This window comes from Rhipicephalus microplus, chromosome 7, assembly GCF_043290135.1.
Source record: "Rhipicephalus microplus isolate Deutch F79 chromosome 7, USDA_Rmic, whole genome shotgun sequence".
NCBI lineage: Eukaryota > Metazoa > Arthropoda > Arachnida > Ixodida > Ixodidae > Rhipicephalus > Rhipicephalus microplus.
Window position 1 is genome coordinate 83,000,924 of NC_134706.1, and position 20,888 is coordinate 83,021,811.

Sequence of the window (20,888 nt, forward strand, 5' to 3'; positions counted from 1 at the left end):
TAACGTGAGAATATACTAAAGTGGAAACCTGTAAAATTTATTATTTGCTTCAATTACGTGCTCCTTTTGAGGCACTGCATATCTAGACTTATCTTGTTAATCCAACCTTATATTTTCAATTCTCAAGATGCACCTAATGAACGTGGCCTTCAGAACCACCAAATGTACTATTTATGAGAGAAAGAAAGAAATGAAGCAGAAGCTGGGAAGATATTTTGTAGCATGCATGGTATTTATTTTTTGCCGTTACGATTAACGTACACCAACCAAGCGTATTTCTTCACTTCCACTTGTACAAGTCGCATTCACGCCTATAATAACAGCACAGAGGCCATGATTCATTGTTAGGAACGAGAGGGAACGCATCACTTTGAACAGGCTTTGGTAACGGACATCTGAAACATAAAAAGCCAAAGTTTAAAAGAGTTTTTATAGAAATCATTTCAGCGAATGCTTATATTTATATTGGTGCGACTAATAATGGCTGATCCTACGTATATTGAGTGTCGAAGCTGTGGTAATTAACAAGAAAGAAGCGTGGTAGAGCAAACTGATTAACATGAAGTCAACGTTAAGTGAAACTCACAAACTTTCGCTGTGCAGTTCCTCAGTTAAATTAATAGCTTCATAAATCTAGATTTTCTTTAACTAACCTTCGTGCAGTTTGAAATGAACCGAAAACAATTGATCACTTCTTTCTCACATGCCACCGCTTAGCCTCACTCCGCCCAATATTTCTTGAGGGGCCGATTGATATGATTGAATTTGCAGTTAATACAACCGCCATTTTATCGTGTGGAGCGAGTCAGTTGGGTGCGGACCACAGTGCTATTCTGTCAGTGCTACATCAATTCATGCAGGTAACTGAAAGGATACTCTGCTACTGAGACCACCAGATGAATTCAAATCTTTGAACCACTTCTTCTTTTTAGAGTCTTTTGAAATGTGGTTTGTCGTATCATCTTCCTTTTTTTGCTTTCTTTAATGTACGTAACATTCATTTTGCTCTTATTTGATTTCTTCCTCTATTAACAAGCATTGTAATAAAATTCACGTTATCAAGTATGTTCACTATGGCCCTTGTGAAAATGCGCCTAAATCTTCAAGGTGACAAAACGAAAGAAAAACTTAGAGCGAAGAAAGTCCTGGGAGGCGCATGCACCCATTGTGTAAATGGAGTGGTTATGCAGGTGAGACGCTCCAACAACAATACCTTTGCACTTTATTGTTACCTTCAAGGACGCCGTATACTGTCGGAAATTGTACTTGCACAGGCGTTGTTTATTTTGCGTCGACCAACAGTTTGGTGCACTGATCTACAGGACATTTTTAAAAGCAATTCTTTTGGAGAAAGGAAAGGTTGCTGCGAAATCACTTGCAATCTAGCGGGAACCTTTTGCTTTCCCGTTCAAGCAACCGAGGCATTGCTTCGATTTCTAAGGGCAACTTACTTGCATTAGTGGCTGTAAATGTCAGTCGCGCCACAATGTGACATTATGTGAGTGCGTGTGTGCTCCATCGCTTTCCTCTCTTTCTCAACTCTTTTTAAAATCCCTCCTTCTTCTCCCATTGTGCAGGATAGAATACGAGGTATGTTAAACTGGTGTAAATCTCTATATTTTTCTGACTCGTTTTGCTTCCTTTCCCGTTTTCTAACCGTACATAGGTATACGTACATCTGAAGTACTGCATACAGATCCTCCATCGAACTGAAACGAGTAGTCACGTTGCTTAACACTGTGCTAATCCCAGTGGTTTATTAAAGCTTTTCTCTATGTATGGTTACATCTGCCTAGGAACCTTAAGCGGTGTTTGCCATTCGTATGTTGTCTTCATCATTTTTAGTGGACCAGAGGTGGCAGGTCACATTAATCCCATTGCTGTGGAACGCACTCGTTTATGTAGACGATAGTTTTTTTACCACACTTGCAAACGCCAAATGTTCAAGTATTTTGTAACCGGCTTAAAGAGCCTAAATTTCTGCAATGTGTACTTGTCGTTCATGTGTTTAAGCACATTTAAGAAATAACGTGAGAAGTGCGTATTTTAGGAAATGTTATGCAATTACTGCCATTAGTTGCCGCAAAACACGCCCAGTGGTACGCTTACGAAAGCAACACTATCTGACCGGTGGCCAACTTAGTCTAGGTGTGTAAGCACGGTAAACGTTCAAGTATGAGCGTCACGTCACTTGTTGTTCCTCATGGCCATTGAGGAATTCCACCAGAAGGAATGGCTGAGGTGCATGCAAGGCATAAATTTTATTTCATTCGTGACCTACCATTGTGTTCACGTATTGAGTTACGGAGATTTCTACATCTCGATCTCATCTCTCGCATGTTTGCCGTAGAATACAGACACATTCAGCTCGATATCACATAATTTGGATAGAAAAAGCTTCACGACTGATGTATTACGTCAACAGCGCCTTTCTTATGAGGATACACATTAGAATAATGTAATGCCTATACTGTAAATGCTTTATAGCACTGCTTTTCAGGAAAATGTATCATGCGACCAATATTTGGGTACAGTAATGAATAAACCCCGCAGCATCACGATGCCATTTTGTCGCCTATGCCGTGGCGTACATTATCTGTGTAGCGAAATTCTCATCAATACTGACCATAGCTCATTCGATTTACCAATACAGTAATGTAATACTATGTTTACGACAACAGAGGCACCATGTTACATCTTGATAAATTAAGTAAAGGTTCTTTCTGATGATACCGCTATTGCAAACACTAAGTGTAAGAGCAGTTCCTCATGTGAAACACATACAGCCAAATGTTTTAAGGAGGAGCCTGTATAATGGCAGTAAATAAAGTATGCAGTGACTGCGAGCTGTGCATATATCTGAGATTTATTCAGTACAGGTTCAAGAAAGCGTCTAGTCGCAGTCACTGATAAAAAATGAACCAAATCTGTGCAAATACGTTGCAAAGACACACAGTATTATGGAATACTATTGTGCCACAAGTACGAGTAGACCTGCTTTGGGCTGGTTATCTTATAAGCTAAACACGGGCAGCATCAGTTGAATACGCACGCAATATGTTAAACACATTGTGTAATAGAATGTCTAACACATAAGGTGTACTTCACTAGGAATGACGAAGCAGTTACACTGTAGGAAGCACAGATCTTCTTGAACTTGTCATAAAAATTTTATGACACTTGGTTCATAATTGAAAATTTCAAAGACATCTTATGAGTAGTGGAACGTCCCCACGTTCGATAAATTTGGTCAGGAGCGGGTTATTCACTGCACGCTCGGTAATGCTTCACAACAGATATTCTTTGTCAAAGAACTGATCGCCATCTATCTTACATTGGCATATTTCAGAAAGTAATTTTGAATATTGAGTGACTGGCCCACTGCAGTTTCAAAATATTCGGCTAGATCTATTTATTTGGCAGTGATTACTACTATTAGCTAACAGCCAGAACAAAACATTCTTACCCGATCGGTGTCAAGGTTCCATTCCAACAATAGAGCCCTTGACAAACCGGCGGTGGCGTGCCTTCAATCCTTCCGTGCTGTACTGTTATGCTTCCATTGGTGCAGTTAACTACGAAGGATCAAACAAATGTCCCCAGTTGCTACAAAAGTGTACCACTGTTTACTGGATGCATATTGAACAGCTCCCCTTTAGCCACAAATCAGAAATTTTGTCGAGTAGTTATTTCTGGTAAAATCATCTGCGACACATGCGTGGCGAAAAATTACGTTATCTCGTATATTCTAGGGCCATTCATAAGGCGCTGCCTGGAAAGCTCTAGCTATCTTACCGATTAATTCGCTCTCCAACCAAACATCTACCTTTATCGTCATTTGATGTCCCTATTAACAACCCTGGTAATAGTTATTATGAAATTCGTAATCGTCACGCTATTTGGTGTTCAAATCAGCACCAAAACTTCTCCCAATCATATTCACTGTACCTTATCCAGTGAGAGCTAATAAGTGTTTTGCGACGACATCTTTCTTTGATTGATAACCCTATATGACCTTCTGTATTTCCCGGGTCTCCTTCGAAGCTCTCCGTTGCCATTCCGTCGCTCTAAACGATGATCGTCCAAATGTTGCGTGACCAGCACATGTCTAGCTTTCTCTTCAAATTTTAAATAAAATGCCAGCTGCCCCTCTTTAATGTTTGATCAACATTGCAGGATTCTTGTGTCTATTATTGTCGTGCCCAAAACTATGTCCTTTGTAACACTCCACATACCCTTCAAATCCATAACTTTCTTTGGTGTTCTCCAAGTCTTTCCCTAGAATTTAGTACTCGAAAATGCAATCATTTCTATGGCCTGCATCATTGAAGCCGGTAAGTTTTCGCCAAGAGGGGAAATACCTACCCTATCGGCGACAGCCCACTGATAATAATGCCTCTATATAATAATGACTGGGCAGTTAGGCTACGAGACTGAAGCGTGTGATGTATCTTACAACAACAAAAAAAAAACGCGCAGCTTTCATGGAAAGCGCAGTGCAGTCACAGTGAAAAGCCGAAGAGCGGCATTTCAGAGCCATTTTTAAACACATTTCGAGTAACTGCTACAAGCACACTCGCAGGGCGCCCACTGCGCCGTAAGTATTTGTAAATTTTGTTTATTACACAAGCACTCGCTATGCTATACTTTTCAATTATTTGGGGAAGCTTGCTACCCGCTGCACACTTTCAAGCCATTTTGTGCAATCATTTGATGCGGTGGCTTACGACAATGAAGAATTATGTCAGAAGCGTTTATAATAAGCTGAGGCATTCCACAACCAACTAGTACCTCAATTCGCATTGTGCTACTGCTGGTTGTTTCTGTGCTGTACTAAAACACTTTGTTACTCATATTAAACGGGATTGCTTTTCGGACATCAAGCCTGTCTTCGGTCAGTTTGCAATGGAGTTTGAAACCTCGAGGTGGCGCTGGGGTAGAATACTGGGCTGAAACGCAGGGGACCTGTGTTCGAACCCTATTGCATCCTTTGTGTTTCTTAGTTATTTAGTTTTTTTCATTATTTCGTGTGATAAGGGTTACGGACACCGGTGGTGGTGGCAGAGGTGGACAAGTATACAATGCACGTGACTCTTGTTGTGATCGCATAAGCGCTTTTGTTGTAATAAGCCAATCTCATCCGTTGACGAAATATACAGAACGCAGTGGCAACATGGCACACCGCTTAGGCTTCATTGAGGAATCTATTAAAGTCACAGGAGATTACGTTAGTACTTAATTTGAATTCTGAACGCGGCTGTTTATGTCTGAGATCAAATCGTAATAAGATATTGTGATACGTGATGTGAACAACTAAGAAAAGAGTGCTCCACACTCACCGTCATGGCTACTAGCCGTGCTGACTGACACTCCCACGTTTAAAAGCACATGTGTACCCGATAAAGTGAATGGGGAAATAGCTACCGTTGTGGATCAGTTAGTAGAGTATCAGGCGCGTTATTAGAAATTCAGAAGTTTGGTCTCTGTTAGCGGGAAGCTATCTTTTAATGCACTTTCTCTTTTGCGCCCTTTATACTTAGCATGACAGAATGCCCTTTTTATTCTCTAAATTATATAGCCTGGAAGCATATAATTCTTTGGTGTAATGTTTCGTAATGGGTCAGGTGTTTTTTTCTAATGGTGGAACATCACGCAATGCCTTTGATAAGCCTCTAAAAACTAAAACAAAGCAGGTAAATGTGAACACTCTTCCGGCTTTTCACCATGCCTAACTACTCTGCGCTCGTGAAGTGGGAATGAAAAAAATCTTTTAGTTGGAAGGAACGCTTCTAGTGGAGGCGCAATGAATTCAAACGTGAATACGAAGGCGCATATTGTGAAGACGTTATTCTGCGCTTCCATATTTAACGCCGAGTCAGCTCGGTCTAGCTCAAGTAACTTTAGTTCCCCAGAATTCAATGTTTTTCAACGCAGTGTTCACTAGAATACATTCATTTTTTTGCGAGGACTGAAATTGGTTTACATATCATATAAGCCATAATACTAAAACATCATGTCCAAAATGAAGACAAAAGAAGACAGCAACAAAATCACCATTATATTATATGTTTCGAACGAATACAACAAAAAATAATTGATTTACGGGGACGTAATTGTTGTATTGTTACCTCCGGTATCTGTGTGTTTCACACAGCCAATGTAAAGGCGTCAAATCACGTTACCATTGAAAACAGGGACAACAGAATGAGCAGTTTCTTGTCACTCGTCCTACGTCCTGGGGGACTGATAAAACAGTAAAAACCTTATACCAGGACAGTTCTCACATTTTTTATGTGCTTTAGAATTTCAATTTAACGTTTCTACTTGCTGGCCTGATTTATCTTATTTTGCACAACATATCTTATGCACTACAACAAGAAATACACATTGCAACAAAGAAAGCAATTGAGCTACCTTGAAACATTAGAAGAGAAGGCTTTCTTACCATAGGTTTGCGTAGGTCCGGGTATGCAATCTTTGAAGTCTATTGTAGACAGAACAAACAATTGGTGATATGAGGTTGTCCAAACACAATTAGTGATATGAGATTGTCCTGAAAGCAACCTTACTTAACCAAGCAAAGCATACCTACAAAATTGATACTACGTCTGGCAATCTGGAAACTATGAGGCCTTGCTAGTAAAAAGGAAATGTATAAGCTACTTAGCGTGAAGTACAAATCTTTCTAGTGAACGGCTTAAGCACAGGAATGAGCAATGCATAACTGTACAAAAAAGAATTTCACCTAAAAGAGCAACAGGTAGTTCTATACTTACCTTACTCGCGCTAGGATAAAGAGACTGAAAAGCGTTTGCTATTTGTGTGTTTTCAAAAGATATTGAAGTAAACTAGGGAACAAGCGTTTCCTTCTACAATATAGACAGGTGTGATGAGTTCAGAGAAACGACGACAACGACGAAAGTTCGTGGCAAGGCGCGTGTGATTTTGAGCCAACTGTGCGCGTGAGATCAGACGATCAGCTGTTGACCTGTTGTGGCACATGTAGGTGGCGTGCCACAATTGGGCCACGTGTTGACATTACGTGGCGGTACACTGCATGGCTGGGGATGAGCCGAAGCAGCCGCAGACGGAAGATCGTGGACCGAAGCGTTGGACGCAGGCGATCTAGGGTTCAGCCTGAGAACGTGGCGGTCCACGCTGCTGCCGCCCAGCCATCAGCTGGGGCGGCGTTGCCGGCACGAGTACTGCATCTCGAGGCACGGCCTGACCTGCTGTTCTTTTCCTGAGAGATCGAGGATCTCGGCCAGGCGTCTCCCAAGTCAGCCGTTCGGCACACGACGACGTGGCCTGGCTAATGGTCACATGTGCGCCAAGCATCACGTCTCGACGCAAGCTGTTCGCTGGACAGCCTGGCGATTTTTCCGCATGGACATTGCGTCACCGATGCGGGTGACTGCTCTGTAGTCCCACCCACGTCGTCAAGCGCTGTCGTCCCGAGAGCGCCACACGTCGACACGTGAACGGATTCCATAGCGCCTTTCCCCTGCGTCCGGCCCTGCACCTCATCAGCGTCTGCCATACCGCCCATCTTGTCCTCAGGTTGATTGATTGATTGATTGATATGTGAGGGTTAACGTCCAAAAGCCACCATTGCATTATGAGAGACGCCGTAGTGGAGGGCTCCGGAAATTTTGACCACCTAGGGTTCTTTAACATGCACCCAAATATGAGCACACGAGCCTACAGCATTTCTGCCTCCATCGGAAATGCAGCCACTGCAGCCGGGATTCAATCCCGGGTCAGCAGCCGAGTACCTTAGCCACTAGACCGTTGCGGTGGGACGTTGTCCTCAGGTTTTCGCACATTCTTACTTGAACTCTAATTATTCCTTTTTTAAATCAAGCTTAGTTCTGTCTGTTGTATAATGCAAGTACCTTTGTATCTCAGAGTGTTTTCGATGTTTATTTTCCGTGTTCTCTCATAAACAACGTGTGTGTTATTACAGCGTCGTCTTAGAGTGTATTTCTCTTCACAAGGCACGAACAATAAGCGTTGACGAACCATAGTCCTTCCATTGTGTACAGTACAATTATTGCTGGCGTCGACCAAACAGGAAAAAGCTATCTCACTAAATCTGAGAGCCTCACGTTGTTTGATTGCAGCAGAAGAAAATGAAGAAGAAAAGGAGCTAGTTGAGCTAGGGAAGGGACTCAGGCTCATTGAAGAGGCGTTATTGGCATGGGTGTGCAGAGACAAAAAAGAAATAAGGGCACAGAGCGCGATGGATTGAGAGGAGGCACGACTGGCAGCGCAGGAGGATCATGAGTGTGAGTTAGCTCGGAGCGACGTCGCGTCGCAGAGGCGCAGTTTCCGAACACAACTTCTGTAGATGATAGCTATGGGCGCTGGTCAGAGTGTCCGCAGCCTACACAAAATGATTCTTCCCTATAATGAGGGTAGGGACGAACTGTATGCGTACATCCAGAGGTTCGAAAGGGTTGCCACGAGCGAAGGCTGCCCAATGTACAAGTGGGCCCTGTCACTGGGCTTGTGCCTAACGGGAGAAGCATTGAGCAGTGTAGAATGGATGTCTGCAGAAGACTCTACAGACTACGCAAAGCTCAAACAGACGCTCCTCCAGTGGTTCCGCTACACACAGGAGGGATACCGCATGATGTTCAGGGATGCCATGCCTGAGAATGCTGAACCCGGTGGACAGTTCGCTGATGTCTCTGTGGATATTTCGACCACTGGCAAGAGCTGGAGCAGACACCCAAAACCTATGACGAGCCGTGAAACAAAATGGTGTCCGAGCAGTTCCTCAGATGGTGCGACGAGAGGTTGGCTGTCTTCCTGAAGTAACGAGGGTGCGATACCTTGGACATGTTGGCAACGACGGCAGATCAATATTTTGAAACGGAAGGAATTGTCAATCACGCTCGAGAAAAGAATCAAAAGGGAAAACTGATGACTGCACCTAAAGTGAACACTGCAAGCGAAAACAAAAGAAAGCCGCTCTATTTTCTCTGCAACAAGCCGGGACATCGAGCTTCTGATTACTGGACGAAATCTCGAGCGCCAAAGCCGATTTCGTGCAGGATTTGCAAGAAGACTGGGCCCATACCTGGTAGTTGAACCCTCGAACTCTCTACAGTGATGACAGGCCTCATGCTCTGTCTTGGCAGCACAAGAGGCGCAACATGTCAAATCAATAATGGTGGGCCAGACAAGCTAGAGCAGAACCCCCTTTAAAACATACCCGAGACGACTCAGAGCAACGCAAGTTGCGACAACGGGTCAAAGCAGATGCCAACAGTAAAGGGCTATCTGGAGGAAAAGCTTGTGACCATATTACGGGATACCAGATGGAACACCGTCGTGGTGAAACAGTCACTGGTTCCTGAGTGCCTGCTAACGGGTAACACCCGTACCATTCGTCTATTAGACCAGTCCGCGCAAGACTTGCCCGAACTAAAGTTGTACCTTCATTTTCCGCTTTTCAAGGGCGGAGTACTTGCTGTTTGTATGAAGAATCCGTTATATGACGTTGTGCTGGGTAACATTGAAGTGTATCGTCAGAGACGCACCAAGTACAGAAGCCAGCACGATAATGAAAAAGCATGGTTCACTATGATCCACTTGGCCTTGTATAACAACTTGAAGACGCAACCTCATCGGATAGAGAACTGCAAGATGATGCGATGGTAGGTGCAAAGAACGAAAGAAAAAAGGACAAAGCATTGCATGTTCCTTTGACCCAACCACTAGATCCAACCACTAGGAAAGGGCTGCAGAAATTACAGCACACAGATCACACGTTAAAAACCTGCGTTGCCGCATTGGGGAAGAAAGTCATATCGAAGAAGTCGGCAGTTGTTGAGTTTGTACTGATACACAACCTGCTTTTCCGGAGCCACCACATGGCAGAAAGGTGAGACATGGAACAACTTGTAGTCCCCAAGGCCCTCCGGAACACCTAGATGAGGATAGCTTATGAAGGCCTTCTGGCGGGTTGCCAGGGCAAAAGAGGACACAGACCGTGTCCTTACAGAGTTATGTTGGCTGGGTGTACCGCATGTCATACGGTTTGTTAAGTCATGCGACATATGTCAGTGGACCATGCCGAAACACCTCGTCGGAAGAGTTCCGTTAGAGAATATGCCTATTATCGACACACCTTTTCACCAGGTCGCTATCGATATTATCGGCGCTCTGTCCCCAACGTCATCCAAAGTGAACAAGTATGTCTTAACCATGGTAGACTTTCCTACGCATTATCCGGATTCCTTGGCCCTACCGAGCATCGAGATGGAGCGCATAGCGGAAGTGCTAGTACAGATGTCCTCCCGTGTTGGAGTGCAACGAAAGATAGTCAGCGACCGAAGAATATCTTTCACTTTGATTCTAATGCGATAAATGGTCGACTACTTTCGTTTCGGCAACTAACCACAACGCCATATCACCCCATGGCTAACGGTCTTGTGGAGAGATTTAACGGCACCCTCAAACAAATGATTCGCTGCATGTGTCGAAAACGGCTTCAACTCTGGGACCGGTATTTGGCTTCCCTGCTTTTTGCTTACCGGGAAGTTCCGAAAACGAGCAATGAATTCTCCCCATTTGATCTCCTCTATGGTAGATTTGTACGTAGCCCAATGCCAATTCATAAGAAACTGAGGACAGGGGTGAACATCAATTCCGACACGAAAACAATACATGGGAATGTTATCGATCGCCAGGAGCAACTGCAGAACACATGCAAGGTGGCCCATGAAGAACTCCTCAAGGCCAAGATCACGCAAAATAAGTATTACGACAAGAAAGTGAAAGCTTGTCAGCTGTCGCCCGGAGATGAGGTAATAATACTGCCACGATCAGATAAAAAAGCTATTATTGACATGAGAAGGACCCTTCACGGTCGTCGAAAAACAAAATGACTATGACTATGTAATAGATCTCGGAGCTCGGAGAAAGTTATTTCTCAATACCTTCTATAGAAAACGAGGAATGAAGTTCAACACGCTGCTGTTACTGCACAGCCAGACACTGCGCACGAGCAAAATGTTCTTTTTGTTGCTCTGCAACAACGGGAAATATACAGAAATGTATTAGTATCGACTGCCTTGAACGGGCCGCAGACAGGGTAAATTAAGGAACTTCTGAAAGAGTTTCATAACGTGTTTTTTGGTGTACCGGGCAAGACGGCTCTTGTCAAGTGCAAGTCACGCTTTGCCTTTGACACACCGTTGAAGGTACGTTCATCCAAGAAGCTGTCGAAAAAACAGCAGGCCTGCGCGGAGTGCGCAGCACAGTCACAGCGAAAGCTAGAAGAGCAGCCTTTAAGAGCATTTTCAAAGCAATCATTGGGTAACTATTACAAGCACACTTCCTTGGTACGCACTAGGGCATTGATAATAAACTTTTGGGTAGTAGGCCGGCATTCGCAATGCTATTTTTTTGTCAATCTTCTGATAAGCGTGGCTTCCGCTAAACACTTGCTAGAAATTTTGTGCCAATTGTTCTTGCAGTGGCTCACGACGATGAGGAATTATGGCTGAAATAGGTATGCGCCATAGTTAATATGAAAACAAGAACAAGCTTTTGTAATGAATGGGAGCATTAGGCAGCCCACTCGTTACGCTAATTGCATTGTGCGATGACTGGTTGTTCTTTCGCTGTTGTAAACGCTTTATAAGTCGTATTAACGCGATCGCTTTCCGGCATCATGCCTGCCCAAAGCCCGTTTGAGAACAGATCAGAAGCTCAGGAGTAGCTCAGCGGTATAATACTGGGCTGGCACCCAGCGGACCCAGGTTGGAGCCACACTGTGCCATTAGTGCTATGTCATGCCTGCCTAAAGCAAGTTTGATAACAAATTATAAACACCGGGGTAACGCAGTTGTTGAACAATGAGCTGTCACTTAGCGGACCCGGGTTGAAGCCCCACTGTGTCAATGGTTCAAGTTTTTTGTTTTCTAATTTCGCGCGATGTGGTTATGGACACCAGCTGCGGCGGCGGTGGCGGACAACATGCAACTGCGCGTGACGCGAGTTGTGATCACATCACAGCTTTCACTGTAAAAGAATACAGTACATGCTAACACAAGGCACCATTTAGCCCTCAGAGTTTTCGTATCAAGCGCCGATCGTAGCCGTAAGAAGACAGACGGGAATACAGGACATCGTATTGACTTCAGGCAGCTCAATCGAATTGTAGTAACTGGCATTGAACCAATCCCTCAAATAGAAATGATGGTTTCTAAGCTGGGTCAAAGCCGATACTTTTCGAAGTTTGATTTTACGAGAGGCTATGGGCAGCTGCCAATGCACGAATCATCAGAGGACCTAACCGCATTTTTTTTATTTACAGATACTGCGATCCCCATAGGGGGTTTTAGTAGGGTAGAAATAAAGCATATTATCGAACGAATGCAGGCAACAAATCAAAACAGGGTAGAACAAATACATGTTAGGCGAACGAATACATTGTTTTAGGCTATTGCGCGTACAAAGACAGGCCCTATACAAAACTCGGCAAAAATAAATACACATTATGAAGGAGGTCATATTAGAAAATATATAACAGATGTTTTCAGCAAGTGAACACAGTGAAGGTTTTCTAACTTGGGTATTAGTCAGGTTATTCCATTCAGTCACCGTTCTTGAAGAAAAAAAGAAAATTCGAAACAATTGTTTTTTACGCTGAATGAAGTAATTGTTAGGCAATGCCTCTGTCTTGTGGCATAACCAGAAGAAAAAGTAATTATATCAGATATGTTTATATTGTACTGTTTATTTATAATTTGAAATAAAAATTTCAGTCAAGAAGCACGATTGCGATCTGTAAGCGCAGGCAAGTTGACTTGTTTTAGAAGTTCAGTTGCAGAGGTACCGGTGAAGTTATTAAAAAGGAAGCGAACTGCCTTGCGCTGCACCCGCTCGAGTTTTTCAATGTTAGTTTGCTTATAGGGGTCCCAAATAATGGCGGCATAGTGAAGGACTGGAAGTATAATTGTTTTATATGCTAATGAGTGTACGGAACTTGTAGACAGTTTTAACGCCCTCATAAGAAAAAACAATTTATGGCAGGAGTTGTGGGTTACTTTATCGATTTGTAGATTCTATTTCAGGTTGTTAGGTATTCACAGGCCAGGTACCTCAATTCGGTTACCTCGCATAGAGAAACATTGTTAGCTGTGTAATTGAAACTGTGCGTATTCTTTTTGCGAGTAATGCACATCAAAACAGTTTCCTCGAACTTGACTAACATCTGCCAATATTTGCACCAAGCAACAACCTTCCTAAGCATACTTTAGTTAGATTTTATCACTAGGACTATCTATTTCGGAGTATAAGATACAGTCGTTGGCATAAAGTTTATTCTTAACAAGTAGATCTCTTGCAAGGCCATTTATATACAGCAAAAAGCAGAGAGGCCCAAGAACCGAACCCTGGGGAACGCCAGAGTCAATGGAAAGTTTTTAAGAGTCCTGATTCTGAAAGGCAGCAAATTGTCTACGCCCAATAGGGTGATCTGAAATCCAAATATTCAGTCCAGGATTTTTAAGAATTATGTCTAATCTATGCAGTAATTTCTGATGAGAGACTTTATCGAAAGCTTTCGAAAAGTCTGTGAATATAGCGTCTGTCTGTTTTTCGCTGTTTATATTGCAATGTCATGTACTCTTTGTACCAATTGGCTTATTGTTGAATAGCCTTTGCGGAATCCATGCTGCTTAAATGTTACAAATTTATGTTTTTCGAGAAATTCCAAAATATGTTTGTAAATGATGTGTTCCAACATTTTGCATGCAGTTGAAGTTAATGAAATAGGTCGGTAATTTTTTATGTGCTGCTTCTTTCCGGTTTTGTGGAGTGGCTTGAGTCTGGCGATCTTCCAGTCGTCCGGCACGTGGCCAAATTGAAAGGATTTCGCAAACCATGAAATCAGTCTTCGTCAGGCTTTTAAACGTTTCGGTTCATGCCTTTCGGCATCAAGACTGCACCTTCAGTGTTCATTCGCCTCATGAGAATAGGGGCCGAGGGCATACCTGGTATATATTATTATTTTATGATGTGCTAGTCCCCACACAAACCTGGGATGAACACATCGCAACGATTACGCAGTTTCTCTAGCATGTAAAAGATGCACTATTGACAAATAAACCCTCCAAAACTGAGGTCGGCTTCAGATCCGCAAAATGTTGTGGTCACATTGTGGGCCATACCCTCCTTCGACCTCAGATAGAGAGGTTAGACAAGATCCAGGCCGCGAAGAGGCCACAAACAAAGAAGGAAGTTTGGTCGTTTCTAAGCCACACCGTGAACTACAGAGACTTCGTGCTCAATTACGCCGACGTGACTCCTATTGACTTAACTTACTAGGAAGAGGGCGCCCAACAAGGTCACTTGGGATGATTATCACCTACAGGCTTTCGAAACGCTGTGACACCTCTTATCGTGCAGTCCAGTATCACGAGAACCAGCCTTACAAAAGCCTTTCACACTTCGAAGACACGCCTCTTCAACTAGCATTGGAGCTGTTTTAGTGCAACGGCATGCAGGTGTGCTGCATCCAGTGACCTACGCCAGCCGTAAACGGTTACCACGCGAAGCCCGGTACTCAACTGTTGAAAGGGAAGCACTGACGCTTGTATGGGCCATTCAAAAGTTCCACGTTTACCTTTTTGGCAAGCATTTTGTGCTACAAACTCACCACCAAGCTCTCGCCTACATAAATTCTGATTGGCCAATCAATAGCCGAGTACTCCGCTCGAGCCTTTTAATCAATGAACACTATTTTACAGTCGACTAAATTAAGGGTGCCGACAACATAGGTGCCGACTACCTCAGCCGCGCTTGAACTCTCCACTGAGCAGCGTTGAGTGGCAGTAATACTTGTTTACCATGCTAAGCGCTGTATTTTCTGACGCACTAGACACAACACCTGTTACTTCTGACGTTTTTTTTTGTTTTTGTGTGCCTTATGCCTTCTACGCTTGTATAAAGTTGTTTCCCCGAAACAACTTTCTTCAGTAGGAGGATAGTGTGACGAAAAAACACACAAGTCATGTTTTATTGGTTATGTGTAAGCATGAAGGACATGAAGCGGCAATCCGAAACCAAAATTGAAGAGCGGAGGGCAGGTGGCGTGGGGTGCGAAAGAAGTAGAAATCAGCGGCGACGCAACTTGCGAAAAAAAGCTCTCTATGTGAAGACGAGGCAGCCACGAGGGCTTCTGGAGCGCGGTTCGAGACGACGAGTGTCTGCCAGAATTCACTACAGTGATGGGAAACAACATAACAGGTTACGTTTAGTAAATGCACAAATAGTGTTTTAGCTGTACTGGGCACATGACACTAGTCAAAATAGTATACATATTCATCTGGAGTGCGCACTGGGATAGCGTATCTGTTTCATATTGCGGTAATAATGTTTGCGCACTACCACTTGAACGCAATATAAGTTATTGTTATAGAGCCGGCCAAGCAATCGTTGCCTTCTTTGTACCAATACTAATGATTGTTGTCATCAAAGTATAGTGCTCTTGCAGAAGAGAAATAATTAGGTCAATTTATTTCCGAAACACAAGAAAATACATATTTCACTGACCTCTAGGTATACAATGGTTGATAGATGCCTGTAGCAAAATTACTGCAATTATAGTAATTTTCATCATTCTGGATTTCAGGAACAGATATGAATCTGGAAAATAAAAAAACGAGGCATGGCTCAAACAAATATACCTTATTTTCATAGTTTTTGATGTAATAATTCAAGACTCTGTAGGTGCAACGTCTTGAGAAGCAACTTTAGCATGAAAAAAAAAACATGCTTCCTGAGTTATTTCGATGGACATCTATATGGTTCTTAGTTTTGGTGGGAACATCTTTAAACTCTTATATTACTGCACTTTTTTTTCTGTGAGAAATCATCCAACAATTCTTTTTCTCTCAAGCAAAACGGCTTTGGAAACCTTTGAAGATACTGTTTAAAAGCAAGCCAGTCAGCAGTGTGAACAAAGAAATCACACGGATTTGATGTCCTGCATGTGATATGTAATACAAGAGTGGCTCTGATCGCCACTCTGATCATCAAGCACAGGTCGTCTGTCGCCAATGCATGCGCCACGGAATAGCTATAGCTCACAGTGTTGAGAGATTATATTGTTTTGTCTATATCTCTAGAGTCTACACAGCAGTTGTGACATCACTGATGAGTTCGCCGACCATCTTGGGCGGGTTGTGCACCGCTCTTGTCTAACGCCTTCCCATAAACAGGAACGTAAAACGACAGCAAGCGAACACCCCGACGCTCACAGGGCACGCTGTCGCAAACATTTTATCACGTCGCCTGCTGCTGTCCGTACTTCATTACCTTAAATGGTCGTGAGCACGTTGTGTGACAACGTTGCCATCGCGTCGACGCAATGTGCATGCGCTTCTCTCGACTCTGGTTCATGCCAGATCCGGCCCGACATTGGCACACGAAGGGATAAAGACGAATACTGCAGTCGCAAAGACACGTAGGCATGTAATGCTCTAGAAAAGGTATTGTAGTAGACAACTAGATACGCGTTTCCTTAAAAGCAGTGAGTGAGTTGTTGTCATCTTAAGGCCGGCGTGAAGCTGCGTATAGCTGCCACTTTTGGCCACAGGTGTCAATTCTTATTTTACTGTATGTTCTCGCATCGAAACGCGATAAGGGATTTAGTGGATTGGTCGGGCACTTTCTTCTGCTACGTTACGTTGTTTTGTGACTGGGGTCTGTCAAACTCTTGAAGACGACGGGAAGCAAGAGCGAATTGCAGGAGCGGATTTTTCAGCAGGTTTTGCTTATGCTTCGAAAGGTTCGGGTTGGCGCAAAATTCGTGTTGGGAACGATGATTCGTCGAGGCAAGTTCGGAAGCATTGGATTTAGCGAAAAAGCACTGGCTCTAACGAAGGCATCTGTGTTGGCAATCGTCGCACCACAGTTGAGGTGCGCGCCGCTGCGGTGGTCTAGTGGCTATGGTACTCGGCTGCTGACCCGCAGGTCGCGGGATCAAATCCCGGCTGCGGCGGCTGCATTACCGATGGAGGTGTAATTGTTGTAGGCCCGTGTGCAAAAATTTGGTCACAGTAAAGAACCCCAGGTGGTCGAAACTTTCGGAGCCCTCCACTACGGCGTCTCTCATAATTTTACAGCGGGTTTGGGGCGTTACACTGCACATTATAATCATCAATCACTGTTAAGGTGCCTGTATTCTTGTCTAAAGTTTGTCTTCATTACGTTCACTTTCCCATGACTCAGCTTAGCGATGCTTCTTGCAACGCCAATCTGACGGCTAAGAAACATATTCTCGTTGCTGTCGATAACACCATCAGAATCTGTGTGTTTTCGTGCTGACGGAAATGATTACGTTTGAGCAAGGTGAAATGGTGACTTTGTTTTCCAGCCAATTAATGATGCACCAATGTGACATGACAATCCAATATATTATGAAGAAAATATGGGCTGAAAACGAATGTGTTCGAGCTTGCACCACAAGTGCGTCAAGGATGTAAAAGAGTATGGTACGAATTGTGTTCACTTACGTGCAAATTCTTATAGTCTGGTCAGATTCTTTGTGTTCAAATAAACTTGGGTGCATAAAACACTGAAACAAGCGCACAAATTTCTAGCCACCTGCTAAGAAATATTTCGTCCTAATGAAAGTTTGCAGACAAAAACTTGTAATCTTCAACACGTGAATGCCTTCAAAAGCACTAGAGACAACACACTGCTCGAAAAGACAACGTGAGCGGCTTGACTTTACTTGAAAGCGGAACCTTGCACAACATTTTCGTCAAAGGGGACTCTGGAAGGTATTAGGCGCTAAGTGTGCTCTCCTCACGAAATGGGGTTCTGTCTCCCACTAAGCTGTGCGTCATAAATTTGATGATCATTAAGTGCAAGAGGTGGACATGACTCTAGAATTCACGTTGTTAGCGTTCTAGCGCATTCTCACTCGGCTCATATTTTTTTTTTTCTATTTGAAAAAACTTACCGCCTAGCGTTCATGTTGAAAACACCACACCGACAGCAATCCTCTGAATCATTGTGATGGCTGAAGATAGCCTTATACAATTTTTTTTCTGCTGCACTGCTTGTTTTGGCACCCAAAGGCGATGCTGTAGGGGTCAGATGAGTACTACATCACCGAAGAGGGGCTAACCAGTGTTTCATTTTTTTTTTGCACTCAGATGTACTTCAGAGCTGCTTTCCTGCTGCAAATGGGTGGTTGTCTTTTTTAGATATCTACGAGCTGCAGCTTGCCATGTTTAATAGAACCAAGACGTGGCTGCCTTGGCAGCCCAGTACAGACTGGTCTCGGTGTGAGAGTATCTATTCGGCTCGACAGCAACATGGGTGCAAGAGGGACATGCTTTTCAGTAAAATTTTCAGCCCTGCATTGCGAGAAAATTAGGTTCGAAAATACAACTCCTCTCTATCACATTTGCCTACAGTCAAATAATTTTTCATAAGGTTTCTAGAGACTTGTGTGCTAGTTTACCTGATAATCCTAAAGGCCAACTCTGGCAATTTTTCGAGGTCGATGGATCTCAATGAAATTTGCTGGGTACGTTCCTTGACACATTTCCGTCAATTATGTCAAAATACAGGCTTGACAAATGCACTGATTGTTTGCGAACAAATTTTAAAGAGTGCCTCAAAAAGCTCACCTTGCTTGCCAGAATTATTGGCAACACTCTCTATGTGACTTCATGTTTGGCATGGCAACCGAAGTGATGCAGCCAATGGAATCGCTACTTTAGCCGCTACGGCGTCTATATTGCTGGCCGCAAAGCGATGGCGGCGGTTTTTGGCATGAGTATAGCACGGGAAAGCTTTCTTCCTTCCTCTGTGGTGTTGGCCAGCGCTACGCTGGTCTGGCTTTCACAGTTTTCATACTCCGCGCCGCCGAGACCAGTATATGACCTCCTGTTCTTAATAAATAGTACGTCATACACAGACACGGCACCCGGTTTGGTTTCGGTAATAGACCATTTTGCTTATTAAAATATCTTTTTGAATTTCCTGAGCATTTTAGCTATTCTGCTCGTGACAAAAGTGCCTCAATAAGATAGAAACACCATTATCTTGACATGGTCAAAAAATCTCCGGAGCTGTCCTTTAAAAATTGTGAAATTGTCACAAAAGCGCACAAGAACTCACCACTAAGCTTGTTTGCGGTGATCGCACTATTGAGCCCCAGTGTCAGTGGTTGGTGGAGTGCGCAGTCTCAGTTGGCTCTAAAAATATATATACTGTATCGCACCTTCACAATGAATTCATGCGACAATGCGTACTAGTCTTGAAAAAAATATATAATTTTTTCGAAGGTGAAAGGTGCTTAGCAGTACATCAACCAGTACATATATAAATATAAATATATATATACTGGCCGATGTACTGGTAAATAAACTTCACAATGAGTGTTTTAAGGATTGACTAATCCAAGAATTAAAGATCGTGTCTCCAATAACACTTTCAAGCACACCTGAGCACAGCGAAAATTCAAAATAATGTGATTTAACATTTTCAAATGGTCAGACCTTAACATAATGAAATGTTCTGCTCGAAGAATTTTAGCATGCATGAAGAATATTTTCGCTGATCTTTGGAGCAGCACTTGTAGTCAATGGCACAGACAAGGAAACTTCCCTTATGTTGCACACATCAGTGCACTCAAAATAACCGGACTTCTTTCCTTCAAAGGTCCGTCAAAGGTGTCAGCGTCACGGAAAGTCGCATATTCACTGCGTCAGACCTGAAGCTTCTCGAGATGTCACAGATATTGTTACTAGACTTAACACTGCTTGCAGTACTCCCACGCTTGCTGTGGAAGAAAGGGGTAGGCACTCATTCAAAATAACAGTCTCTAAGACTTCAGTGCAAATACAATATATTTAGAAGCAGTAACCATTTATTCTGCACGTTAGCCAGGGGCGCTGGTGGTAAATACTGCAATTTATTGGTAGAAATCATTAACGAGAAATCTTCATAATCTGGAATATTTGATGTGAAGAAATCTGTGAACGGTAAACGTTATGCAAAGGCAGAATTCATTTGGTTTCGTATAACGACTATATACGAGTAATTTGAGAGAAATTGTTTAGCGTCACGTGCATTTTTTATTTTACTTTTTTCACTGAGTTTTCACTCACAAAGCCTGTTAGAAATTATCAGTGCTAACTGCGCCTCCATGTTCTAGAAGGTTCGGGATTATTGTTGATCACACTGTTGAAACTGCGTGCAAGACGTGAACACTCGCGAATATTCCAGAGCTTGCACGATGACCAGTGATAATGCTTGAATATTCCAAAGCATACGCATAAATGCCAATGAGGTCTGACGCTTGCATATTATTCGATGGCAGAGGCTCAGTTTGCCCCTGCCCACGCAAATGTGTGTCGTTGCATTTCGTTTTTCTGTTCACCGGTCAAAAGTTGGGCCATGTGAACACTTCCGCTTTAGACCTACAGTCTGCTTCCTTCGTCTACATCACAACCCTGTGACGTCGGGTGTAGGTGCTGGGTACACGGCTTGAAGGGGACGTCCGATACATGAAGCAGCACTGCCTGCACCAGATGTCACGGGATCGTGACGTCGACAAAGCGAGTAGACGTAGGTCCAATACAAAACCCAGTGTCAGTCGTTAAGACATCGAAGACTACCTCGAGCAGTGAACAAGCCACAGGCAACAAGATTTACCGCCAGAGTTCGGGCTCTTGCCTGAGAAGTCTCGGCAGACTAGACCCTGACCTTTACCACAGCGACGACAGACCCTGTGCTACCTACAAAGATCATGGTGGAGCCACCCAAACAGCCACTGATTTTTCATGGATCACACAGTGAAAAACTGACCTGGTTGGAGATCTACAACCGAGTTGCCATTCTTAGCA

General features: G+C 43.4%; 1 protein-coding gene across 2 annotated transcripts; it reads right to left on the reverse strand.

Annotated features, from left to right (window-relative positions):
• Positions 1-211: 211 nt before the first annotated feature.
• Positions 212-19,344, reverse strand: LOC119180136 (uncharacterized). Of its 2 annotated transcripts, none has more exons than XM_075869357.1 (5): positions 19,159-19,344; positions 15,574-15,666; positions 6,446-6,484; positions 3,467-3,575; positions 212-395 (listed from the first exon to the last, which is right to left on the reverse strand). In XM_075869357.1, the coding sequence occupies exons 2-5, from the start codon at positions 15,638-15,640 to the stop codon at positions 281-283; spliced, it is 330 nt and encodes a 109-aa protein (XP_075725472.1). In that variant the 5' UTR covers positions 15,641-15,666; positions 19,159-19,344; the 3' UTR covers positions 212-280. The 2 variants fall into 2 exon arrangements, with proteins under 2 accessions (XP_075725472.1, XP_075725473.1); XM_075869358.1 differs by lacking the exon at positions 19,159-19,344 and adding an exon at positions 17,538-17,587.
• Positions 19,345-20,888: the final 1,544 nt, after the last annotated feature.